This window comes from Cynocephalus volans, chromosome 2, assembly GCF_027409185.1.
Source record: "Cynocephalus volans isolate mCynVol1 chromosome 2, mCynVol1.pri, whole genome shotgun sequence".
Taxonomy (NCBI): domain Eukaryota; kingdom Metazoa; phylum Chordata; class Mammalia; order Dermoptera; family Cynocephalidae; genus Cynocephalus; species Cynocephalus volans.
Window position 1 is genome coordinate 122,066,951 of NC_084461.1, and position 27,349 is coordinate 122,094,299.

The window sequence follows — 27,349 nt, forward strand, 5'->3', positions numbered from 1 at the left end:
GTTTTTTTTTTTTGTCGTTTTTTTTTTTCGTGACCGGCACTCAGCCAGTGAGTGCTCCGGTCAGTCCTATATAGGATCCGAACCCGCGGCGGGAGCGTCGCCGCGCTCCCAGCGCAGCACTCTACCAAGTGCGCCACGGGCTCGGCCCTGAATCTGTTAGTTTATTTAATTTTTACAACCAGTGTATGAGGTAAGTAAGATAGGTATGTCATATCACAAGAGAGGAAACCAAGACTTGAGGGAAGAGGGAGTTGCCCAAGTCTTATAATTGATAGAGAGTGAAACTAAAACTCCCAGTCCAAGCTGCCTGGAACATAAACCCCAAGTTTTGTTTATTATGCTATTATTACGTTTCTTGGTGACCAAGCCTGCACTTAAATGTGAGTTTGAATGCATGTCTCTCTCTTCGGTTGCCTGAAAGTTACTTGAAGGCAGGGACTATGTCTTATTCCCCTACAACATGTGTGTATGTGTATGTATATATGAACTCATTCATATATTAAATATAGTCCAGTTTAGTGTTTTCTTTCTCTGTAAAAATATGCTTTCCATCTCTGAGCCTTGCTTCTCCATCATGTTTTTTTAAGTGTAGAAATGAAGTTTACTTGGTGTATTATAGTATTGTTTTTTGTTTGTTTGGGCGGCTGGCCTGCAAGGGCATACCCTTGACCTTGACCTTGGTATTATCAGCACTGTGCTCAATCGATTGAGCTAACCAATCAGCCCAGTTACTTGGTATGTTATAAATAATAAATCTAGAACTTTATGTAATAAAATTTTGGAGTAACTTTTGAGCAATGTACTTTAATTCTCAAGTGTTTACTGAATGTGAAGAGATTAAGCCTAATGTTTGGCTACTAAATTATGGTTTCACACTTCTCAGGTATAAATATCCTAAATTTTTATATAACTGTAAATATAATTTTTTGTTGATTAGGTGAAAACATATATACCAACAAAAGCTATTGTGGATCCAGTAACTTTTTTTTTTCAGTTTTTTATTGTGGTAAAATACACATAAACATTTTTTAACAATTTTAATGGATTTGAATTTTATTCATTATGCCATCTATATATATTTGAAAAATAATAATGCATACATGTGCAAGACCTTCAGTATTCAGTCTACAAGAAATGCTTGGTGACCCTTGTACTTAAAGATCCTCCTGTAACTCCATAGTTGCCAGTTAGGAATCATGGCTCTGGGAATTCTGATACTATCCTACATCACTCAGTGTTGCCTTGGGAAGTCTCATGTGAGAAATTTCTTACAGCTCCAAGTGACTGGAAAACTTTGCTTCCCTGAGCAATTGCTATATGTTTTCCCTTTCAACAGTGAAAACTATACAACTGTCCTTGTCTCCATTTTCACATGGGTCTTTGGAAAGCTCAGAGCGAAATATGTCACTCAGTCATAGCAGCTGTACGAATCCTTATTGCCTGCCTAAGTTTTCCCTCTTTTCACTTTAATAGTGACTTCCTGTTATAGTTTGCTTGGCTTTGATGTTCTTTAGTTTATATTTTATCATTTTATTGCATGTGTTTCCCAAAAGCCAACTAAAAGTCTTGAAGGTGAAGTGGGTTATAGATGAATAAATACTTTAGCCCTTCTTTTGTGACCAGCTGTATGTTAGGCACTGGACATACCTATTCTAAGTAGTGATTCCAGTATGCATATGTCTTGATCTTTATGCTATATTGAATCATGTTCACAAGTTAAAATTTATATAGAAAGCCAAATCTAACCATAATATTTATTAGAAAAAAGTAGTTTCAGTTAATAAGAATCGCTTTCAAAAACTCTTTAGGGTATCTACTCAAGTATGTCTCAAGAAGTGGAGTATCTCTTCAGGGAGGAAGCAAAGCATTGTGACTATAGCATGCCTCAACCAGCAGATGTGAGATCACTGCTGGCAGTAGCACTTAAGAAATCCACACATAGGACTGGGAGGGCAATTTTTTTTTTTTCAGTGTTTATCCTTTTGAATTTTGTAACATGTGCGTATATTACCTATTCAGAAAATTAGTAAAAGAAGTTCACATTAACTTCAGTAGAAGTTAAAAAAATTTCTCTTTCTATTAGACTATGAGCTCTTTGAGACCAGGAAGTGTGCAGATTCTGTTGTATTTGTGAGCCTAGCAGTACCTTATAGTAAGCCCTCAGCTAATGTGTGTAGATATGAATTGGAAACTAAGAGTTGCAAATTTCATTAAAAATCTAGCAAAAAAACCCTAACAATTACTGAATGGCATGGATGACTATATGTCCCTTTAACTCTGTTCCCACTTTTCAGACCAGCTTTCAAGTAGGATCAGTTTTAATTGACATCCATTAAAAGAACTTAAGAACAAGTTAGTAGAATTTCTATTAGTTGTTCAAAAGAGGAGGTTTGTGTTTGTTCACATAAGTGTGGAATTTTTCCAAATGTGGCGTTCAAACTGCTTTTTATCTCATTTTGCAGATCTTTGTAGAATTTGATGGCTGTAACTGGAAGCAACACTCCTGGGTTAAAGTTCATGCTGAAGAAGTCATTGTGCTTCTGTTGGAAGGGTCACTTGTATGGGCACCCCGGAAGGACCCAGTCCTTCTCCAGGGCACTCGAGTGTCAATTGCACAGTGGCCAGCTCTGGTGAGTGGCTTTTATTGGGTAGGAGCTTGTTTGAGCTTTGTTCCTATACTATAACTATGGTATTTTCCCAAAACTATATTCTTTGCCTTTAACACATTTTTATTCTGAATTTACCAAAGCAAAAGTTAGGAGAGATCTTTTCTCCTGTGTCCTTCAGAACTTTGTATATTAGATAATATTTGATACTTTTTTTCTCTAAGGAATTTTTTCATCTTTAGTCTTCTCATAACAAAGTTTTGAAACAATGTTTGTAATACTTAAAGTTTTTTGTTTTTGTTTTGGCAGTGGCTTGCCTGCGCAGGGATCCAAACACTTGACCTTGGTGTTATAACACCTCACTCAAAGCAACTGAGCTAACCAGCCAGCCCTGAAGTTTTTTGTTTGTTTTTGTTTTAAAGATGACCGGTAAGGGGATCTTAACCCTTGACTTGGTGTTGTCAGCACCATACTCTCGAAGTGAGCTAACCGGCCATCCTTATATAGGATCTGAACCGGTGGCCTTGGTGTTATCAGCACCATACTCTCCCAAGTGAGCCGCTGGCCGGCCCCTTGAAGTTTCTTTTTAATTATCAAGTTTTGTGTCATGAAGTGAGACAAAACAGTGTTATAAAATTCTGAGAGTATCTGTTTGTTTCTAACTATCCTGTTAGCTATTAGCTAAGTATAGGCATAAATCGTAACATTTAAAAAAAAAAAAATCTTAATTCTCCTGTAGCTAACTAAATTAAATAATATTCAAAATGAAGATTTTTTACCTAACAGTTGTAGATATTATCATTTTCTTTCTTTGTTTTTTTTTTTTTTTTTTTTTTTGACTTTTTCGTGACCAGCACTTAGCCGGTGAGTTCACCAGCCATTCCTATATAGGATCCGAACCCGCGGCGGGAGCGTCGCTGCGCTCCCAGCACTGCACTCTCCCGAGTGTGCGACGGGCTCGGCCGTCTTTCTTTGTTTTTATGGGCACTTTCTAGTTGAGCTTTTAGGAGAAACTCTTTTATAAATGGGTATGGGGTCTCTGCATGCCTTTACAGTCCATTTAGTTATGAAATAGTATATGAATTTACCCGTTCCTATAAGTACCACTGATTATTTTAGAAATCTCACAAAGATTTCAGGAGTTCTAGATGTGATAACAATGTAACTCTTTATTCTGGGAATTTACTATAACTTAACCCTTTTATTTTATTTATTTATTTATTTATTTTATTATTTTTTTTAAAGATGACTGGTAAAGGGATCTTAACTCTTGACTTGGTGTTGTCAGCACCACGCTCACCCAGTGAGCAAACCGGCCATCCCTATATGGGATCCGAACCCATGGCCTTGGTGTTATCAGCACCTCACTCTCTTGAGTGAGCCACAGGCCGGCCCAACTTAACCCTTTTAAAGCCTGGCAAAAAGATTAGTCACATCCCTAGGGAGAATGAGGAATTTCTTATTCCTTTTGTCCTTTTTAGCAATAAATAAGACTATTGACTTTCTACTTTAGTTTGCATCCTATGATTATTTGAGGGGCAGATGCTGCGTTGGGAATGTTTCCAAGGACTTATGCTTTAGCTTACCTGTATTTACTGAGATGAAAGATATAATTAATAATAATGGATACTTTCTCTGAAGTTAGAGGTTTGATTGAATTGTTATTTATTTTCATTTCCAAGTTCTAATCAATTTCTTGTCATTGTACTTCACAGACTTTCACTCCCCTAGTAGATAAACTGGGTTTGGGTTCTGTGGTTCCAGTCGAATACCTTCTGGATCGAGAGCTTCGTTTCCTATCAGATGCTAATGGGTTGCATCTGTTCCAGGTACTTAACACTTGCTCTATTCCTGAGCCTATTTATCCCCTTGCTAATTTCTTTTTCTTTTTTGGACGGGTGGCTGGTCTGGGACTAACTTCTTTGTTGATGTAAATATGGGTATTTCCCCTTTTCTTTTAGCATTTATTTTATTACTTCCTCCAATAAATTCCCCTGTGCCTTTTAAAGTTTTTCTGCTCCCTTGAAAAGTACATTTGGTGGGGGAGGCTTCTTTCGTCTTCTTCATTCCCCACCACACTTTAAAACCACCCAAGACTTAAAACCAAAATTCTAAGGGTCCCTTCAGAAGAGGTGACTTCTCTGAGGTGATGCTTCTGTAAATTGGGTCTGAGGGGGCCTATGCTTACCTTACTGGCAAGTGGCTGGGAGGAGTTTGGGCTGGTTCCAAACAGCATGAAGTATTGAAGAACTTAGTTATATCTTTAGTTACAAAGAAAAGGGATAAGTTAGTGTTTAAACAAATTAGCATCTGAATTGTAGTTTCAGAATTTAAGAATGGTACTATTTATTTTTCACTTGTACGGGTTTCTGTCTGATGGTTAAAAATTAGGAAACTTCCAAAAAATAAAAATAATGTTTTTTAAAAATTAGGAAACTACTGAGAGTTTTGCTGTCTTAATGAGACAGCTACAAGTGGTATTTCCTACACTGTGTTTTGTGAGATATTAATGATGATTTCTTTGCTGATATGTCTTCCTCACTCATTAGGCCTCACCCTCCCTCTCAGCAACCTTGCTTTATTCATCTTTATAATCTTCATGCTTATATGAGATGGCACTCAGTAAATTTTGGTTAAATATCAAAATAAGCAAAAAGAGTTACACGGAATAAAATATTCTGTGGTCAAATAAGTATAAGAAACACTGGCCTGAACAGGTTTCTTTCCTTTATGACTTGTAGAGCCTTTAATATGCTATTGTATGTAGAAAGGTATAGTATATAATATTTCCTAATCCTAATTGATCCTAGCATCCTTAATTTTTTGCAGAGACTAGAGTTCTACAGACATTCTTTGGCAAAAAAAAAAAAAAAATTTTTTTTTCTCTTGTTATCTGAGAGGATCGCACTAAATATCTATATTTATTGATATAGAGCACCTTAGGGTATGATTTTTCTCATCTGGTTAGATGTTATTGCTATTCATTTTAATATTCAGTTTTCTTCTTTCATCTTTACCAGATGGGAACAGATAGCCAAAACCAAATTCTTTTGGAACATGCTGCACTGAGAGAAACAGTTAATGCTTTGATCAGTGACCAAAAGCTACAAGAGATATTCAGCCGAGGTAAGAACAGGTAGACTTTGTCCCTGAACTCTGAATCAGGTGAATGGTCAATGTTGAGTGATAGAATGGGACACCACACCACTTTAAACGTTTGTACCTATCTTCTTTTTGTGGATAGTGTCAAGAATATCTGCAGTTAGCTGGATCTCTAGCATAGACTGGAAAAAGAGGATCTCACACAGACCAGTGTTTCCTCTTCATTCTATATTTCATAATACAGTTTTGATGCAAGTTTAGTTTTGTGGGGTTTTTTTTCCTTTCTTAGATATTTATTGAGGACTTACTAAACACAGTGTTAAGGCATTGGAGATATGGCCATGAGCTAGAACATCTTTGCTTTTGTTGAACTTACTATCAGCAAATTTCTCAAGAACTAAAGACTGTTAACCCCAACAGATAACTTAGAGTGCAAAGTATATTTATAAAACGTGTCCATAGGCTCATTCAGATTAACAGCATATTATTTTTAAGAATAAAAAAAATTTATTAGCTTTCTAGTTCAGATATAGGTTTTTCCCAGGATTCTATACAAAGGGTAGACTATTGCTTCATTTATCCCTCCCTCCATGTTGTACATCCACTCCCGTTCCTTTCTGAGCCTCACGGTAATCATTATTTTCAGTGATATAGTGTCGTTGGTTCTTTTTTGTCAAAATAAATCCAACGTAAAGGTAAGAAAATGGACCTATTGGGGAAGGAAGGTATTATTATTGGATGATGTTCAATAATCAAAGAAATGTATGGAGGAAAAAAGAATGTGAGGAAAAATTGTACTAGAGAAGAAAATCAAGCAGACATAATGAAAGGCAGAGATGTATATGAGTGTGTATAGAAAAATTAAGGAATCTTAATTATAGCTCCGAGAGAGAATAATCTAAAATTAGGCATGATTTAACTACAGTCTCAAATGTACAACAATATGCAGGAAAGAGAGACTGTCTTGGAGGGCCAGCTGAAATTGCGGGGTAACATTACCTGCTGATAAAGTAATTTCTTTGAAACTCTGTGTTCCTGGGAAGAGAGGTGCTATATTTGTTCAGACTCTTGCTAGTGCAGAGGCTGGAAACCTCATAAAGTAAACTCTCCACCCACTGTTATTAAAAGTCAAATAGCAAAATGTAAAGGGTTATATATCACTCGTATGGTCATTTAACATAATAACACATTCAACTTAGTGTCCTCACTTTTTTTTATGTACATGTCAGTATCTCAGTATTTTTCCATACTACCTGTAGGTGTTTTGTTTTTGTTTTTTTTTTAAGTGTGTGGTTTTTTTGCTGGCCAGTACAGGGTTTGAAACCCAGACCTTGATTATATCAGTACTACTCTCTAACCGACTGAGCTATCCAGGTAGCTCTAATCATAGTTTTTGACTTGTAAGTTTCCTTCTCTTCCTGTATTACATTCATAATTGGAAGATTAAGAAAAGGTGGAATTAGGGGCCTGGAAGATTTCGCTTATCTTTATTTATTTATTTATTTATTTTTGCATCTGGCCAGTACAGTGATCAAACCCTGGACCTTGGTGTTATCAGCACCATGCTCTAACCAACTGGGCTAACCTGCCAGCCCTAGATTCTAAGGAATCTCCAAATAAGTGAAGAATTTACAAAGATCATTGGGGAAAATAATTTATGTTTTGTTTTTAAATTGTTAAGTGTGATAAATCTGGAATTACTCGTTTATTTAACTATAAAAGGGGACTGAACATGCCAGATATTTACATCACATAGTTTTCCTTCTGCTCTTAGAAACAATTATGAAATACAGCTTAGCCATAAATATTTAATACTGATTGATCTCTCCTGTAGGTCCCTACAGTGTTCAAGGTCACAGGGTCAAGGTATACCAGCCAGAGGGGGAAGAAGGGTGGCTCTATGGTGTTGTAAGCCATCAAGATTCCATCACCCGTCTTATGGAGGTGTCTGTAACTGAGGTGAGGTTTTGAGTTATTTCGTCTAAAGTTCATCCATCCCCTTTCAGAGGATGGTGTAGAGAAGGCAAGCACTTTACTAACTATAAGCCACCTTGGGTTCCTTCCCTGGCTCAATCACTTAATGATTATATGACCCTGAGAAAAGCTGCTCAACATTTTTAACCTCACTGTTCTCATTTGTAAATTAGAGGTAATTATATAAACCCCCACTGACCTTACAGCACACTGACTTGGGGACTGGAATAATGTATTTGGAAGTTCTTTGAAATCTGTAGAACAATATACAAATGTAAAGTGGCATTATAATTGTATCATATTCATAAAAGTCAGTAGTTCAAAAACTAGTCAGTTAGCATTTACTTCTGTAATAATTCTGACACCACCCACTACTGGAGGCTGAAGAAAATGAATTGTTCCTAATGAAATAAACAGAAAGAACATAATATTCAGTGATACCTGGAGAATTGTTTAGGAAAAACAGTAGACGAGTGTTCTGAGGCAAAGATATATGCATTTATTACATCTTTCGCGGGGGGGGGGGGTGACTGGCTGGTATGGGGATCTGAACCCTTGAGCTAGGTGTTATCAGTACCACCTCTAACCAAGTAAGCTAACTGGCCAGCCCTATTTATAATATATTTGTGTTTGTTTTTTTTTTTTTCTTCCTGCTATGACATCTTTTAATTGGTTTAAGACTTGCCCTTAGCAGTCACATATAAGGGTACTTCAAAAAGTTCATGGAGGTCCAGCCCGTGGCTCACTCTGTAGAGTGTAGTGCTAATAATACCAAGGCCACGGGTTCAGATCCCATGTAGGGATGGCCGGTTAGCTCACTGGGTGAGCATGGTGCTGACAACACCAAGTCAAGGGTTAAGATCCCCTTACCGGTCATCTTTAAAAAAAAAAAAAAAAAAAGTTCGTGGAAAAATAGAATTTAAAAATAATACAAATCTTTTCATGAACTTTTTGAAGACCCTTGTATATTATAAACATAATGTGCTTTTATTTATTTGTGTCTTCATTAAGTTTTTAAAAAATTAAGATAATAAATTTTCATTTAAAAATTTCATGTATTCCATTCTACATTCTTCCAATTTTTTTTTTCTTTTGGTGGCTGGCTAGTACAGGGATTGAACCCTTGAATATGGTGTTATCAGCTCTGTGCTCTAACCAATTGAGCCAACGGGCCAGCCCTCTTCCAGATATTTTCTATGTGTATATGTATGTGTATGTGTATATAATAATATTTATATATTATGTATTTATATGATATATAATTATATGTCACACCTTAGCAACAAATGGGATTGTATGATACAGATGGTTATATATAATTTACCTTTTTTACTTAATTCTATATAATGATCATCTTTATATGTAAGTATAGAGATCTGCCTTATCCTTTTAAAATCGATGCATGCTGTTCCACTGAATGGATGTATCATAACTAATTTAATCTAAAATGTATGGACATTTAAATCATTGCCAGTATTTTTACTAATACAAATAATGCCACAGTGATATCCTTGAATATCCTTTCACATTATTTGTTAGAATAAATTCCTAAGTTATAATTGCTAGGTCAAAGGATATGTACAATAAATTTGACACTTTCTATCAAATTGCCCCCACCCGTGAAGTTTTCATTCTTTAATACTAGAGTAATTTTTTCATGATTGTTGGTTCTGAAGGTTTCTGGTTTCGTAATATACAGAATAGGAAGGCTTTTGAGATGTAGAATTTGAAATTAACATCCCTAAAATACACACTTGGGCATTGAACTCAATTCTTTCTTTTTTTTTTTTTTTTTTTTTTTTTTTTTTGTCTTTTTATGACCAGTAAGGGCATTCCTATATAGGATCCAAACCCGCGGCGGGAGCGCCGCTGCGCTCCCAAGCGCCGCACTCTCCTGAGTGCACCACGGGGCCGGCCCTGAACTCAATTCTTTCATTGATTTACTTAACAAATATTTGAATGCTTACTATGTTCCAGACCTTGTTTCAGATGTTGTAGCAGTGAATGAGACAGTAGAGATCTCTGGGAGCTTTCCTCCTAGAAGGGGAATAGAAACAATAAATAGGTAATTACATAGATTAGGAAAATACATAATGATTTCTTGGTGAACAAGGCATTAAATATCTTTTTCCCTTTTTTCATATTTTCTATTGTTCGGCTCCTACCGTAGAGTGGTGAGATCAAGTCGGTAGATCCCAGACTAATCCATGTGATGCTGATGGATAACTCGACGCCTCAGAGTGAGGTATAGTAATGGACAGAATCTCTGAGCAAACTCATGAGTTTGCATTATCTTCTTATGTAGATTCCTTATATGTGTCTTTTCCATGGATGCCCTTTGGGTTATTCAGCTCTGGCCACTGTATATTTTTTGCGCTCTCCACGGTATGTCTGGTTAAGGGAAGATAGGGTCAAGAAAGAGACCTAGTTTGAGCAAACCCCTTTAATCATGGCTATGTTCCTTAGTTGTTTTAAAATCCAAGAACTGTTTCTTCTTATATTCTCTCAGGACAGGTATATTTTGAAAGACACAGTTGACAGTTAAAACTGCAGTAAACAGTATTAATATTCATGACCTACTCAGTAACAAGATATGAAGGAGAGACCACATTTTTTTTTCCCATTAGGTGGCAGTGAGCTCCAAGGGAGTCTGAAATTCTGTATTCCCAAGTAAAATCAAATCATACAGATGCCTAATTCTGTGCTTAGCACACAGTGGATTACTCCATAATTATTATGAACCAGGCTAACCCTTGGTTCTTAATATTATTATATTATGATTTATTATATATATAATTATTATAGCCAAAGAAAAGATAAGTCTCTGCTTAAACCAGTCAAGGAATCCTGTGTGAATTTCCTTTAACAGGCCAGCTGTCCACATATTCCTCATAGTGTCTTAGCACCTCTGTAATACTGCTGTCTTGGCCACTCCTGCTAAGTATATAGTCCTTCCTCATTTTCTTTATACAGTCATTCTTGATTTTGTAAAACAAGATCAGAGTAGGAAAAGAAGAATCAGGGCTAAATTTAATATTTCTTTACTATGTATTATATTACCATGAATAGGATACACCTCTTAACTATGCTTGCATGGCTAAGAACACCTGTTACTTTGATGGTGTATTGGGCCCCTTTTTTATTCATTTCCTTTATTAAGCACCTATTGTATGCCAGGTACTGTTCAGCTGGCAAAATAAAACTGGTGAGTACTGGTCTCTGTGTCCTAAGCTGCCTACTCACATGTGAGTAGCTCACCGTAAGTAGGACTTAACATATAAGTTTTTGTTTAGGGAATGATAAGACATGGCTGTGAGGCAGGCTCTGCAAGTTGGCTGTGTGAGTTAGAGGAGGTATCTGTGGTTTTGAGTAGCAGATGTTGGTTCTTTTTGGCTTTGCCATGATGTGACTATCTTCTTAGCTAGCAAAATATAATTATCATTGACAGTTCTGCCAAGTTCCATGATTATTTCATCTCCTTTAAGTGCGAGTATGAGTGAATGAGCAAGAAAGAAAGGACAGATTTCACTGATTGTACTTCGGTAGTTCACAACACTGAAAACTGAGGGGTGGTAAGGGTTGAAGAAAGGAGAAAAAAGTTTTAAAAGAGGATCAAATGAAAATAATGCTTAGCAAACAGAAACAGTTTTTGAATGAAAGATTTGAAAACTTGGATATTATAGAAGTATGGGGGAAACAAGTAAATCTTGAGCTTTGTTTAAGAGTTATAGAAGGAAATTGAGAGGAAAGATGGAAATGAAGGCAGCGAAAAAACAAAAATACAGAAACTAGAACTGGCAAGAAATATAAAATTTGAAAAAGTTTCCATTATAACAACTATGATAATAATTACAATAAGATATAGATCTGCAAAGATCTGTGAGTATTCAAGGGCAGAAAGAGATTGAGTTGACAAATATTAATGGCTAAATAATGCCATGTCAGTAGCTTATTAACCCCAATACCCATTTCTGAATACCGCTATCCGAAAGTTATCTGAATAAAGCTAAAACAGATACCTTTTTTGTGGTGGTATACCAACCTAAAAATGTTCCAGATGTAAGTCCATGCTGCATAAAGATTGCTCAAGAGAATGTTAGCTGCATGCCCATCTCCCCTCATCCTTCTCAGAAGAGGAATTTATATGGAGATAGGAATTGCCCTTTCTAATCCTGTGTCTTTTTTGTTGTCTGGCCTCTCAATAATTACTAAAAGAGATAAGAGATGTGGCTGTTCGTGCTTTTTCCCTTTCCTTTGTCTAATGCTTTGAAGTAAGGCCCTTTCCTTTGTCTAATGCTTTGAAATAAGGCCCAGAGTTTTTAAATAACCTTTCTGTCATGTTGTCTTTTCCTTTGGTCACAGACAAATGTTGGTTTTAGTGACTTCAGAGTAGAGAGATTTCGTATTTTAATACTTAAAATGCAAGTTTTTTCAAACAGAGAGTAAATATGTAATAAAATGAGTTATTTCCGGATAGGGCAAATGAGTTCCCCTCCTAGTTTAACAGTCTATTTTGTAAAACAATTTCCACAACTTGTGAAAACCCTCTAAAAAATTCATTTGAGGAAGTAGTGCATTTTAAGAGGTTTGTCAAGTGAGTTCACTTCTAGTAACTATTATCTTGAGTGTGTGTACAAATTGAGTCACAGGAAGATTGCAGCTTTTTGACAAAGGGAATGTCTTAGAGCTGGCATTGGAACTTTGTAATCTTTGCCTGCTTTTTCTGCTTCTAGAGTTGGGAAAGAGCTAATGGTTTGTGATTTTCACAGGATGGAAGGTCCCTTGTAATAAACCTTTTTTGAATTTTGTTTTGTAGGGGGGTACGTTAAAAGCAGTAAAATCTTCCAAAGGAAAGAAGAAGAGAGAGAGCATAGAGGGGAAAGATGGCCGGAGGAGGAAAAGTGCTTCGGACTCAGGGTGTGACCCTGCATCAAAGAAATTAAAAGGAGACAGGGGTGAAGTAGACAGTAATGGGAGCGATGGAGGTGAGGCAAGCCGAGGGCCCTGGAAAGGAGGGAATGCCAGTGGAGAGCCAGGGCTGGATCAGAAAGCCAAGCAGCCACCGTCTACATTTATTCCTCAGATTAACCGCAACATTCGCTTTGCCACTTACACCAAAGAAAACGGCAGGACTCTGGTGGTGCAGGATGAGCCTATAGGTGGGGACACACCTGTACCTTTCACTCCATATTCTACAGCCACAGGTCAGACACCTTTGGCACCAGAGGTGGGTGGAGCTGAAAACAAAGAGGCAGGAAAAACACTGGAACAAGTTGGCCAGGGCATGGTGGCTTCAGCAGCTGTGGTCACTACCGCCAGCTCCACCCCAACCACGGTGAGGATCTCAGACACTGGCCTTGCTGCAGGGACTGGGCCAGAAAAACAGAAAGGCAGCCGGTCACAGGCCTCAGGAGAGGTGAGTTGCTGCTCGAGGGGCAGATATGCAAGATTTGGGTTCACTCTTTCATCCTCCTTTACTGTTAACACATTAAAAAGCATCTCAAATGCCCCGAGGAAGGAGTATTTCTGAGATGTGCTTAAATTGTACTTTATGGATAGGACTTTACTGCTCATTGGGCAAATGTGTATGTTTTAATAACTTTATCAGCTCTTCAGAAGTCACCTGAGCTATTGGGCTAATGAAAACTGATTATACAACCAAATTTAATGAGATGTTAAAATAGATCTGGTGGGGAATCTTTTTAATTCGGTTATCGATTTAGTTCACATAGTGGTTTGAGCCTTCATCAGGCTTCTGAGAGGCAAGGTTAATGAATCACGGTGTTGCTAATAGTGAACACTATAATTAAAGCTATGTGTGCAAGCTACCATTACCCTGTTTTCAGTTCATCATTTTCATGACACTTTCTCTTGAGGCTGGGCTGCTTTCCATCATTTGATATAGTCATGAATACCTCCTTTTTCTCCCTAACTTCATCTTTTTAAGTCTTACCTAGAAAAATTGGTGGATTTAATCACAGTAGTATCTAGTTTACTCTGTTTTTTGTCTGATATTCATATATCATTGCTAAAATGGAATTTTTGTTAAATGTAAGTTAACATCAAGTTAACTCCCCAATCCAAATTTGAAACAATATCAAAATCAGCTGTATAGTATTTTCGACTAATTCTGGTCACCAAAGTATGATTTATGGTGCTAATCTTTTTTTTTTTCTTTCAAATGGGCTGCTAGCTAAGCTAGAATATGAAATACAAAGATGAAATGTTTAATGATTTTTGAAAATTGTAAGTAGGAACCTACTGTGTGCTAAGTACTGTGTATTATAAGTAAAGAATTGAAATCCCTATTTGGAGGAGCTCGCATTCTAAAATGGAATGATTTCAGGTATAATAACAATGCCAGATAAAACATGGCACATACATTTCATCTGATTTCTTCCTCTCCTTAGCAAATGCAACTTGTTAATCCCCAGTGTGCAGGAAGGGGGAGGGAGATAGAATGGTTAGCTAGAAAAGGAGAAGGCCTGTAAATACAAATTTCATACTGTTCATGGTTTGTCCTGTTAGTTGACTAGCATTCCCCAGAGAATCAGGTGAGCATCTTATGTGAATTTCTAGTGTTTGTAAGTCATCATAGTACCTGAATTATTTAAAATCAGCTTCATGTCAGAGGTGGTATGAGTGTATATGGGACTTACAAGATAGACCAAATTTTACATGCTACAAGAAGAGATCCACTGAATGCTGCTATTCTTGGAGTAGCAAAACTGAATAGATGATATGTGGATTTGAAGGGTGTTTTCTTTCAAACAAATTGGAGAAATCTCTGTCATTTTAGTAATGCTTCAGCCTAGGTCGTCTCCTGGGATATGACTTACAATACAGAAATGAATGTTTTCATTACAATGCTTAATCTAAAATAGAGTCACAGCCACTGGGAAGCTTCTTGCCCTAAAAACTGAGTTGAAATCAGTCTGTCATCACTTTCTTATAAGAAAAGGATTTGGAATTTAATCATTTGAAGGAAAATGAAAGACCATCCAAATTATTTTTCATTCATGTGTATATTTATTTTTAAAGGGTAACTTTAGTAGTGGAACATGAGCTACCTATGCCAGTTCCTTGCAGTCCTACAGGTGTCAAGGCTCCTGGCCAAATTCTACTAATGAAACCACAACAATACCTTAGGGCTGTGTCTGTCTATTCTCTTCTCCTCTTGTGGAGAGGGGGTTTAAGTCAATGCTAGTTAGTTAGTGGGAAGAAAAAGAAGAAAGAAAATGAGCTTTTAATTTTTTAACTCTAAAGTGCCCTGAAGTAATCTCTGTAGCAGGTGTCAATTGGAGCCATGCCGTAAGTGGCCTGTCTGGTTCTTGTGCCTCTTGTGTTCTCAAGAAAAGCCCAATATTGACTGCTCTTGCATGTTTAAAGAATAGATTAAATAAATGGAAATTCACCTTTTTCTAAAAACAGCCACCCTTTTGTTTATCTGGAATAGTGTTTTTAAATTGTGGTGAAATACACATAACATAAAATTTCCCATTTTAACCATTTAAAAATGTACAATTCTATGGCATTTACTACATTCACAATATTGTAAAACCATCACCACTATCCTATCTAGTTCCAGAAATTTTCATCACCCTGAAAGGAAATACCATATTCGTTAAGGAGTCATGGAATAATTTTTATTTCCAATGTTTTAAAGTAAATGTTTAGGGATATCCTTTACTACTTCAAGGTTAATGTTTTTAGTTATCTATGGTTTGCAAGTCAAGTACCAAAACCTGGGTTTTATTAGATTAACAAATGTTAAGTAAGAGACTTTTACCTACCTCTTGGTGTCTCTGTGTATGCACATGGGTGCATATTATATATGAAAGTGCCCCCACCCTTCTTGATCCACTCAATCATTCACATTGCAGAAGTTAACATTTTCTAAGTAAAAAGAAGGAAAGGAAAGTGTTTTATCATTTCATTCTTCAGTTTGCTATGCTGAATGTTTTTGTTTGGTATATATTGTAGTATATACATTTTCCCTCCCTGGAGCCTAGATCCATGTTAGATCTTAATTATAATAAAAAGTCTTAATAAATAGTTTGCTTTCTTTAAGAATTTAAGCTTTTTTAATTGAAACAGATGTTTAATAATTGAAACAGATATTCAGTTTTTAGACTGATTTGAATCCATAAATAGATGGCCAAATTCCAGAAGGGTCCATTTTGTGGAGTTTCAGATTAATAAAGAGAATACTTTTATTTAATGTACAATGGACTTCTCATGGAGTGAAGTCACGTTTTGTAAAATGAGCAGTTTGCAATAGCAAAAGAGCATCAAAACTTTCACAATAGCTCTTAGGGTCATTGAGGTAGATTAATATTACAGGCGTCACTGGGTATATTTAAAAGTAAAAGCTGGTATCTTTTCAGGAACCCTTTTCCTCAGTTTCCTAGTGGAGTTTCTCCACTTCCAAATAGATACTAAGAAGACTACACAGCCTCCTATCACTATGACAGTTGACTGGATGATACCCAAGGGAGTGGCAAGATGAATAACATCCCGCTGTCTCTGGCTCAACTTGCTAAAGATGCCCTCTGTGTGTCTGTGTCGGGTTTCTTCCCCAGTGCTTGTGAAATCCAATTATTAGAGCAGAACCATGGAATTGTAGGAAAGAAAAGTTAATTGACCCGCAAGAAATGTTGATCTAGTGATAGGTAGCTCCAAGAAAGAGATATTAGGTTGTCATGAGAAGCCAGCATTACTAACTCATGCTATCTTCCTTTCAGAATTCAAGAAATTCTATTCTGGCCTCTTCTGGATTTGGAGCACCTCTCCCAAGTTCATCGCAACCTTTGACTTTTGGAAGTGGAAGAAGCCAATCCAATGGGGTTCTAGCCACAGAGAAGAAACCTTTGGGCTTTTCTTTTGGCTGTAGCTCTGCACCAGAGTCTCAGAAAGACTCTGATCTCTCCAAAAACTTGTTTTTTCAATGCATGTCCCAAACTTTACCCACCAGTAACTACTTCACTACTGTTTCAGAGAGTTTGGCTGATGATTCCTCCAGTCGGGACTCATTTAAACAAAGCCTGGAGAGCCTGAACTCAGGCTTGTGTAAAGGCAGATCCACTCTTGGAGCAGACACTAAGCCAGGCTCTAAAGCTGGCAGCTCTGTGGACCGGAAAGTGCCTGCAGAGTCCATGCCCACCCTCACTCCAGCCTTCCCACGGAGCCTCTTAAATACCCGCATCCCAGAGAGTCATGAAAATCTATTTTTACAGCCCCCCAAACTGTCCCGAGAAGAGCCTTCTAACCCTTTCCTGGCATTTGTGGAGAAAGTTGAACATAGCCCTTTCAGCAGCTTTGCATCTCAGGCATCAGGTAGCTCTTCCTCTGCTACCACCGTCACCTCCAAGGCAGTACCCAGCTGGCCCGAGTCTCACTCCTCTGCAGATTCGGCATCTTTAGCGAAGAAAAAAACCCTCTTCATTACAACTGACTCCTCCAAGCTGGTGTCTGGTGTTCTGGGCTCAGCTCTTACTACCGGAGGCCCAAGCCTCTCTGCCATGGGGAATGGCCGTTCCAGCTCACCCACCAGCAGCCTCACCCAGCCCATTGAGATGCCTACTCTCTCCTCCAGCCCCACAGAGGAGAGGCCAACTGTGGGGCCTGGGCAGCAGGACAATCCCCTCCTCAAAACCTTTAGTAACATCTTTGGCAGGCACTCAGGCAGCTTTCTGTCTTCCCCAGCAGATTTTTCACAGGAAAACAAAGCTCCTTTTGAAGCTGTGAAAAGGTTCTCACTGGATGAGCGAAGCTTGGCTTGTAGACAGGACTCGGACTCCAGCACCAACAGTGACCTGTCAGATTTGAGCGACTCTGAGGAGCAGCTGCAAGCCAAGACTGGCCTAAAGGGGATTCCAGAGCACCTGATGGGGAAGCTGGGTCCCAATGGGGAGCGCAGTGCTGAGCTGTTGCTGGGCAAAGGCAAAGGGAAGCAGGCCCCCAAGGGCCGGCCTCGGACCGCCCCTCTGAAAGGTGATCCTGCTGGGGCTATACATGGGCTTTGCTCTGGCACTAGACTCGAATTCCTGTTGTGCTCTTGTGCAGCAGAGGCCCTCACTTTGATGAAAACTTCTATAATCTTATAGAAGTACAGAGCCAAAAGGGCCTGACAGAGGCCCCTTATCAGACCTAGTACAGGGCAGGATTGCATCTAAATCAGCACTGTAAGAAAGAGGGCTTTCTGTCCCATATAATGATAATCCCACAGAGGAGGACTCTTGATCTTCCTTGGCAGTCTGTTATTTTTGGTCAGGAACTGTTTCCTTGTGTTTATTTCATCCCTTTCTACTTTAGTTTGGCTCATCCTCTTTAATGTACTTCACGGGAGTTAACTGAGAACTGGTCTCCATTCCCATACAGCAGCCTTTTATACATTTGATGAAGCAGACAATCACCCGTCATTTTGCTCTTCTCTGAAACACGCATAAGGATTTTAACACCTGTATCAAAATCCATTAACTTCTGTGCTGTGAGGTTATGGTCCAGAAGTGTGTAAGAAAAAGTCTAGTAGTGAAAGTAGCTGTTTTCATTAGGAATTGGTATCCTATGGGAGCTGAAAAGGCCTTAATTAACAGAATAGCCATATCCTGAGGGGCTAGAGGCAGGTGATGGCTACCTTCTGCCTTCATGGGTTTTTCACATCCGTGCTTAAGAGTTGTTTCACTGTAATGGGGCACTTTGCACAAGTTCTCCATGGTCCTTATCTTCTAGTTGAAGCCTCTTTGCTCCCTGATTTCCCCTTTTGTCAAAGATGTACCTAATGGGTACATGCCCAAGCAGTGCAAGGAGGAGTAGCCCAGGTCAGAAAAAATGTCTGTCCCCAAGAGCATCATATTTATACCTCTCATAACAACCTTTTTTCTTCCTCCCTTGCCACAGTTGGCCAGTCCGTGCTGAAAGATGTGAGCAAAGTGAAGAAGCTGAAGCAGTCTGGAGAGCCCTTCCTGCAGGATGGGTCATGCATCAACGTGGCACCTCACCTGCACAAGTGTCGTGAGTGTCGCCTGGAGCGGTATAGGAAGTTTAAGGAACAGGAGCAAGATGATTCTACTGTAGCCTGCCGCTTCTTTCACTTCCGGAGGTACCCATACTTCTCTCTGCCTCCTTTCCCAGGTTTCGCGAGTGACATATAACCCCCACTCTTTCTCTGAATCTGTAAACATGTCTCACCATCTTGCTGCTCACTTTCTTTAACCTCTTTGCCCTCAGGGTCTTTGCTGAGGCTCTGTCATAGTAGTGACTTAGTGGTTTGGATTGTAAAATGACATGTGGTTTTGTCCTTGGAGAACTGAAGCTTTGGAGTCTTAGCTGCAGCCTGGCCCTGTGCTATTCCCTGAGTTATTCTTAACTCGGGTTCTGTTTGAAACCAGTGGTGTAAGCAGCAGAACTCCATTTTATATCATGGATTTGCCTGCCTCTTACTCCTCTTCAGTGCTAGAGTAACTTGAGTCATGTTAGAGAAGGAGAAGTACTTTTGGGAGTCAATGTGATGCATCTTTGAAATAGATAACTGATGAAAATCCTGAGACTATCCCCTGCTTTTACCAAACAACAGCAATTTAGTTACTTTTCTGCTGCTTGATAAACTTAGGAGTTTCTTTGAGATGATCTTTTAAGAATCTTTAATTTTTAAAATAAAGAAATCCAAATAGGTGATTCAGCAAATATTTATTGACTTTATCCAGCCATTGTTCTGGGCATTGAGGATTCAGCAATGAACAAAACATCAAATTCCAGCCCTCAGAAAGTTTGAGGAGGAGTTGTGGAGGCAGACAATAAATTAGAAAAATAGAAGTTAAATAAATGGTATTTCAGCTGGTAATAAGTATGAGAAAAGTAAAAGAAAGAGGATTTAAGGGGTGGCTAGAGAGGCTATAATTTTAAATAGGATTATGTGAGAAAGTGGTATTTGAGGAACTACCTGCAAGAGGTGAAGGAGTAAGCCACATGGTTATCTGGGAGACAAGTATTCCAGACAAGAGCTACCGTTCTGAACCTGGTCTCTTCCTGGTGTGTCCATAGAGCTAGGGTAGATAAAATAGAGTGAACAAGGGGAGAAAGAGAGTTGAAGTCAAAGGAGTTAATGATGGGTCCGGATTTTAAAGGGCCACTCCAAGGGCCTTAGATTTTACTCTGAGTGAGAAGTCATTGGAGGTTTTGAGCTGATGAGTGACAGTGATTAATGTTTTAAAAGACCACTTTGACTACTTTCTTGAGAATAGATTATATGGAAGCAAGGGCAGAAACAGAAAGAAGTTGGAGACTGTTGGAATTATCCAGGTGAGAAAGATGCTGGCTTAGACTTGGGGATGATAAGAGATGATAAGAAGTGGTTGGATTCTGGATATATTTTGAAGGTAGATTGCCGTTATTTTCTGATGGATTTGATGTGGAGTATTAAAGGAAGGAGTTAAGGGTGATTTTATGAATTTGGCCTGAAAACTGAAAAAATGGGATTGCCATTTACTGATACGATTTCTCAGGGAAAATCATGTTGGGGAGGAAAACGGGGAGTTTTAATTTGGGCATGTTAAATTTGGGGTGCCTGTTAGATTTCCAGATGGAGATATTGAGAGGGCAGCTTATACAACTCTAGACTTAAGGGAAGAGGTTCCACCTGGAGATAGGAATTTGGATATCACTAGGTATTTAAAGCCATGATTCTAACTGAGATCAAATCAGTCAGAATGAACATAAAGAAGAGGAGCAGTTCAAAGTTTGAGTTCTGGCACTCTTCAACGATTGGAGATGGGAAAGGTGAGAAGGAACTAGTAAAAGAGACTGAGAAAGAACAGCCAGTGAGTTAGTAGGAAAACTAGGGAATGAGGTATCCTGGAAGACAACTGAAGGAAGTATTTCCAGGAAGAAATAACACTGTGTCAAATGCTGCTGACAGGCCATGTGAGATAAGGACAGGAAGTAGTGACCATTTGATTTAACAAGGTGTAATGGCCTTGTCAAAAATAGTTTTGGTAGATTGGTAGGGAGAATATCTGATTGTAGTGGATTAAGAGAAAATAAAAGGGGAAGGAACTAACAACAGTGAGTATGGACAACTCTTTCAAGGAATGTTCTTCTAACAAGCAGATAAATGGAAGAAGATGGGTTGAGAGGATTTTTGTGATAGAAGTTGTAGCAAATTTAAATGCTGACAAGAAAGATTTGGTAGGAGAGGAAAACAGATGATGTAGAGAAGAGGAGAGAATGAGGAGGAATGCCTTTGAATTGGGGGAAAGGAATAGGATGTAGGTGGAGAGATTGGCAATCACTGGTACCTACTTGAGAGTAGCAGGAGATCAGATGGGGTACATGGGCCCAGTTGCAGGAAGGTAGGTAGTATGGTGGCAGGAGCTTGTGGAAGTTCTCTTCTGGCTCCTTTTTTCTCAGTGGAATGGGAAGTGAGGTCCTCATGAGGCAAGTAATATTAGAGGTTTGAAAACAAAGAAAGGCTTGCCAGTTAGCTTAGTTAGAGCATAGTGTTGATAATACCAAGATCCAAGGTTATCCCTATACTGGCCAGCCACCAAAAGCCAAACAAACAAAAGAAGAAAGAAAGAAAAGAAAAGAAGGTATGAAACAGGCATCTAGGAGAGGGAGTACATCAGGAAACTGTATTGTGACTGTCAGGCAATATTAAGGGCTTGCCTGAGATAGGTGGACATGAATTTAAAGTGTGACAATGAGAAAAAATAAATAAAGTGTGACAATGAGGATGGCTGTGTGTTTTTCTCTGGTCACATTCAGTGGCATGGGTGCAGATGTAGAAAAGGTGGGTGGAAAAACTGATAGCAACTCTGGGGTCAGCTTTTTAAAGAATTGATACCTCTAAGTGTTAATAAACCTTCCTATCAGCAGAGAATGCATACTGTGTTGGTCAAATATGGTGAAAATTCTTAGCCTGATTCCTAAGTCTCATTTGATTTCTTTTAGGTCCTAGGATATTAGGTTTGTGTTAGATTGCATTGCTACTGCTATTTACCATGTGTTTGACTGTCTACCTTCCTGTCTCAGGTTGATCTTCACTAGAAAGGGGGTACTCCGTGTGGAGGGGTTTCTAAGTCCCCAGCAAAGTGACCCTGACGCCATGAACCTGTGGATTCCCTCTTCCTCCCTAGCAGAAGGGATAGACCTAGAGACCTCAAAATACATCCTGGCCAATGTCGGGGACCAGTTCTGCCAGCTCGTAATGTCTGAGAAGGAGGCCATGATGATGGTGGAGCCACACCGTAAGGCACCCTCCTACTTCTCTTCCAGGAGCTCCTAGTTGGCAACTCAGTTTCTTTCACTTAAAGGGAGGATTGGGAGGATTGGCAGATGGCATTTTCTATGGACAGATTTAGACTGATAAAACTTCTCTTTGTAGCAACCTATAGCTGAGGCCTTAACTATATCCAACAGACCTCAGTCTATCAGTCTTTGACAATTATCAAACCAAACTCCTTCCCTGCTTGCCTTTCAGTTTTGTAGCACAGCTGACATAACATGCGTTTGGGTCCTCATTTGGGTTTGGTTCACCCTGAATATTTTCAATTTGCTTTGAACCAATTTGTATTAGTAGGTGATACTCTGTGGTTTGTGAATAGTTGAGGTGCTGTTGGGTGCCGTGTTTCACACCTAGAACTCATATTATTCAGACACTTATAATATTTCCATGTCTGTGAGATACTGTACCCAATTTCCAGACCAAGAAAAAATGTACTATGAAATTATACCCTAAATTTAAGAAAGAATCCTCTTATTTCAAACTCCCCCCAATTGAAAATTTTACAGTACCTTAAGTGGCAACATGTGGCATTAATTCCCTGTTGACACTAGGTTATCATATCCTGGTATTACCACAAGCCCCTGAAATATCATTATATTACAATAAGTTTGCACAGTTTGTTCAGAAATATAGAAATTACTTGTATTTTCTTTCTCTTATAGTTATAAAACACAAACTTCATGAATCTTTACGTTTTATTGCTGGACAAAATGGCTTGTGGAAGGATCAGTGGATCCAGGTTCCTTCACTATTGGTCAGGATGATCAATGCCAACAGTATTCCTCTTCCTCTTTCCACCAGAGAAAGTGGCATGGAAGCGAGCTGTGCGTGGTGTTCGGGAGATGTGTGATGTATGTGAAACAACACTCTTCAACATCCACTGGGTTTGTCGCAAATGTGGATTTGGAGTCTGCCTTGACTGTTACCGGCTCAGGAAAAGCCGTCCTCGCAGTGGTAAGCAGATACTGTCCTATGCAGTTCTAAAGGTAACCTGTAGGTGTATGTCAGTGCAGTTATAGGACTTAGAAATTGAAACAGGAATGGGCTTGTGCCCCTCCTTTAGCTGCTTAGCTTCATTTATCTTTGTTGTATTGTAAGACCTTAAAATTGCCAATGCTCTGGGCCGGCCCGTGGCTCACTCGGGAGAGTGTGGTGCTGAGAACACCAAGGCCCCGGGTTCGGATCCCGTATACGGATGGCCGGTTCGCTCACTGGCTGAGCGTGGTGCTCACAACACCAAGTCAAGGGTTAAGATCCCCTTACCGGTCATCTTTTAAAAAAAAAAAAAAAAAAAAAAAAAATTGCCAATGCTCAGCCTAACTAGGAAGGCTAAAACAAGTCAAGAAGGATTATTCTTCATCTTCCCTTGTTTTTCCTTTTAATAGTATCTTTATTGAGATATAATTCACATGCCATAAAATTCACCCTTTTAAAGGGTTTAATTCAGTGGCTTAATTCCCAAGGTTGTGCAACCATCACCACTGTCTAATTCCATTTACATCACCCCCCAAAAACCTTGTACCCATTAGCAGTCACTTCCCATTTCTCCCTCCCCCTAGCCCTTGGCAACCAGTAATCTGCTTTCAATTTCTATAGATTTGCCTGTTCTGGACATACCATATTAAATATTTGGCCTTCTGTAACTGGCCACTTTCATTTAGCATAATGTTTTAAAGTTTCATGGATGTTGTAACACATATCAATAATTCATTCCTTTGTATGGCCAAGTAATATTCCATTGTCTGGATATACTACATTTTGTTTATCCATTCATCAGTTGATAGACATTTGGGTTGTCTCAAATTTTGGCTATTAGGAATAGTGCCACCATGAACGTTTGCATAGTTTTTTGTGTGGACACATGCTTGTGGCTCTCTTGGTTATGTACCTAGGAGAGGAAGTGCTGGGTCATATGACAATTCTACATTTAACCTTTTGAGGAGCTGCCTAACTGCATTCCAAAGTATCTGCACCATTTTATAATCCCACCATTAACATATGAGGGTTCCAATTTTTCTGCATTCCTGCCAATACTTGTTATTGTTTTGTTTTGTTATTATTTGTCTTTTTTGTTGCAGCCATCATAGTGGCTGTGAAGTAGTATCTCTTTGTGTGGTTTGACTAATAATGTTGAATATCTTTTCATTCTCTTATTAGTCATTTGTTTATTTTCTTTGGAGAAATGGATATTCAAATCCTGTGCTTCCCTTGGTTCTTACTTTATCTTATTACATGCCAAGAATCCTCCCTGCCTCTTGACCCTCTCATTCTCCTCTCTTGAGAGATAAAGTGTATCCATGATAACAGTGGCTTAGAGCTTAGGCTACTAGGATTTGAAACCTTTCACATCTTATTACACCACCTATGGTATCTTGGGCTAGTTACTTAACCCCTTGGAGTCTCAGTTTCCTTGTCCATAAAATAAAGATAATAGTATTTCCCTCACAGCATTGTTGTATAAAATGAAATGTTATGTCACCTCTCTTCCCCTGGATGATGGAGACACAAAAAGGATTACTCAAAGCCCATTTCTTCTGAGCAGTGAGAAGCCCCGAAGGGGTTAATTTTCCAGGAACCCTCAAGAGAGAGGCATTCCTCTTTGGAAAAGTAACCCCAAACTGGGGTTCTTTCTCAGTATTTATTCTCTGGGCCAGAAAGTTACAGAAAAGGAACATAGGTGGAGTGATGGCTAAGTATAGTTTAACAATAGAGGGTGGTAACATCAGTGAAATAACAAAGTGACATTCCATAATGCAATTTGCAAAAGGTTAAGTCAATCCACCAACAAAAGCTTGTTCTTAGCAAATACTGTCTTTTCCTACAGCAGTTTCCTCAGTATTTTTACACAACAATAAAGCAACTTTCAGTTAACCTGCTTCAAGGGCATCTGTCCTTGAGCCAATAATTTTGCTGTGTTACAATTATTTATCTACAACAGAGACTTTAGCCTGAGGAAAGTTTCCTGTCTTTTGCAAGCTTAACATTTCTATATGTAATTTTAAAAAGTTAGGTTATACCTGAAACTACAGGGCTTTAGAAGCTAGGCCCTGTGTAATACATTTGCTTTATAAATGTTAGTATACTCCATAATGTTACATGTACAGTGGATAGCATAGGACCTGACACCCACTACGTACTCCATAAATGTTAGGTTTTAGAGTCTTTCATTCCTGCCTCTGAATGATTAACTGCTACAGGTATTGCCCTCCTGCCATGAACAATGAGAAAACTGGATAAAATATACGATCACAGTTTCAGATATTAGACAACAATGACATGGAACTGTGATCCCTGTGAGAAGCAAAGAGACAAGGTGATCCCTCTAATTGCCTCAGCTTACCACCTAGAGGCAGTTTCCAGTCTGTAGCACAGGGAAAGGAAACTAAAACAGAGCTTGACCACTTCAATGAGTTGAGAAAGAGATCAGTCTAAGAACAGTGAGGCAGAGTACTGAAGAGGTGGGAGCTGCACAGAGAAAGAATATCAGAGATCTGCAGAGAGATACCCTCAATTTTTTGCCTATATAGTGATCTGCACATGTATGAGATGAAACTCCTGAAGGCCCAAGAAAGAACCTTCAGAAAGCAATTGACTGAATAATTTGCAGAACTCACAATTTGTATTCCTACCAGCCAGAGTGAGGAGATAATTGATAGAGTACAGAAGGGCCATGTCTTACTAGTGTTGCTAATTTAGTCTCAGAATAAAAGATGCCCTGGAGCTACCATAACAAAGTGTAAAGCAAGCCTCAGAAGAACAAACTTGTCTGCAAGTTACTTAACTGTGTACTAGTGCACTAGACTCAAAACAAAGATTTTTTAAAGGTTTACAACAAAATCCAATACCCAAAAACATAAAATTCACAAAGCTCTGCAGTTGATTAATAATTATCAGGTATGCAAAAAAGCAGGATAATATGATCAATAAGTGGGAAAGAAGTTAATCAATAGAAACAAACCCAAAAGTGACAGTTATGAGAGAATTGGTAGAAAAGGACCTAAAGCAGCTATTATATATCTTATAAATATGCTTACGGACATAAAGGAAAACCATGAACATGATGAGAATATGTATAAAAGACCCAAATGAAACTTCTAGAGATGAAAAATATCTCAAAAATTTACACTGGATGGGATTAAAAGCAGATTAGACACTGGAGAAGAAGAAAACAATGAACTTGAGGATATGGCAATAGAAATGATCCAAAACAGAGAGGAAAAAAGGCCTTAATTCATAAATTGAAGAGTGCCTCATAAAGCTGCAGGAAATAGCAGGTAGTTTACCAAACAAATAATTGGAGTTCCAGAAAGAGAATGGGTGGGAAGGAAGAGACAGAGGAAATATTTAAAGAAATAATGCCAGAAAATTTCCAAATTTGATAAAACTGTATAACCACAAAACCAACAATAAACACCAAACAGATAAAACATTAAGAAAACAACACCAAAGCACATCATAATCAAATTGCTGGTGAACAGTTATAAAGAGAAAAATGTGAGAAGCACTAGAAAAATAGGCACGTTTTGTGCAGAATAACAAAAATAGGAATGACAGCCGACTTGTCAGAAACCCTATACACCAGAAGACAATGGGATGACCTCTTAAAGGCTGGAAACAAACTGTTATATTAACCTAGAATTCATGCCCAATGAAAGTACCTTTCAAAAATAAGACTGAAATACTTTTTTAGACCAAATAGAGCTAATAGAATTCATCACAAGCAGATTTCACACTACAATAAAGTTAAAAGTTTAGTTATTCAAGGAGAAGAAAATGATGTGATATGGAAATTTGAATTTAGACAAAGGAACGAAGAACATCCTACATGGTAAATATGTGAGTAAATATAAAAGGCCTTTTTAATCTTTTTAAAATAATTTTTAAAAAAAATTTTTTTAAGGCTTGTCAAGTAAAGCAGTGGGAGTGGAGAAGGGAAGATCATTTTTTAAAGCAAAAATAGTAATAATATATTTTGGGGTTTATATAATATAAAATTAAAATGTATAATAGCAGTAGTACAAAGAGGTGGGGAGCACAATTAACAACAACAACAAAAAGTTTCAAAAGGCGCTTTGGGGGGTGGTAAAGAAATAAAGTTTGAAAAACACTGAACATCATACATAATAATATGAAAGACTGAATCATTCTCCCTAAGTTCAGGAACAAAGCAATGTGGTCAACTTTCACAGCTTCTTTTAAACATTGTACTGTAGGGATGGCTGGTTTGCTCAGTTGGTTAGAGCACAGTGTTAATAATACCAAGATCGAGGGTTCAGATCCCCATACCAGCCAACTGCTAAAAACAAAAACAAAAAAGTTGTACTGAAGTTACTAGTCAGTAAAATAAAAGACAAAAATAATGAAAAGGCAAAACAAAACAAAA

General features: G+C 38.3%; 1 protein-coding gene across 1 annotated transcript in view; it reads left to right on the plus strand.

Moving 5' to 3' along the window:
- Window positions 1–27,349, plus strand: part of KDM3B (lysine demethylase 3B) — a 59,760-nt gene that overhangs the window by 12,445 nt on the left and 19,966 nt on the right. Inside the window, exons 2-11 of the mRNA XM_063086361.1 lie at window positions 2,463–2,630; window positions 4,322–4,435; window positions 5,627–5,732; window positions 7,543–7,667; window positions 9,853–9,927; window positions 12,499–13,098; window positions 16,427–17,675; window positions 18,582–18,783; window positions 21,714–21,928; window positions 22,768–22,920. Coding sequence (XP_062942431.1) covers window positions 2,463–2,630; window positions 4,322–4,435; window positions 5,627–5,732; window positions 7,543–7,667; window positions 9,853–9,927; window positions 12,499–13,098; window positions 16,427–17,675; window positions 18,582–18,783; window positions 21,714–21,928; window positions 22,768–22,920 — 3,007 coding nt within the window. The remainder of the gene's footprint in view (window positions 1–2,462; window positions 2,631–4,321; window positions 4,436–5,626; window positions 5,733–7,542; window positions 7,668–9,852; window positions 9,928–12,498; window positions 13,099–16,426; window positions 17,676–18,581; window positions 18,784–21,713; window positions 21,929–22,767; window positions 22,921–27,349) is intronic.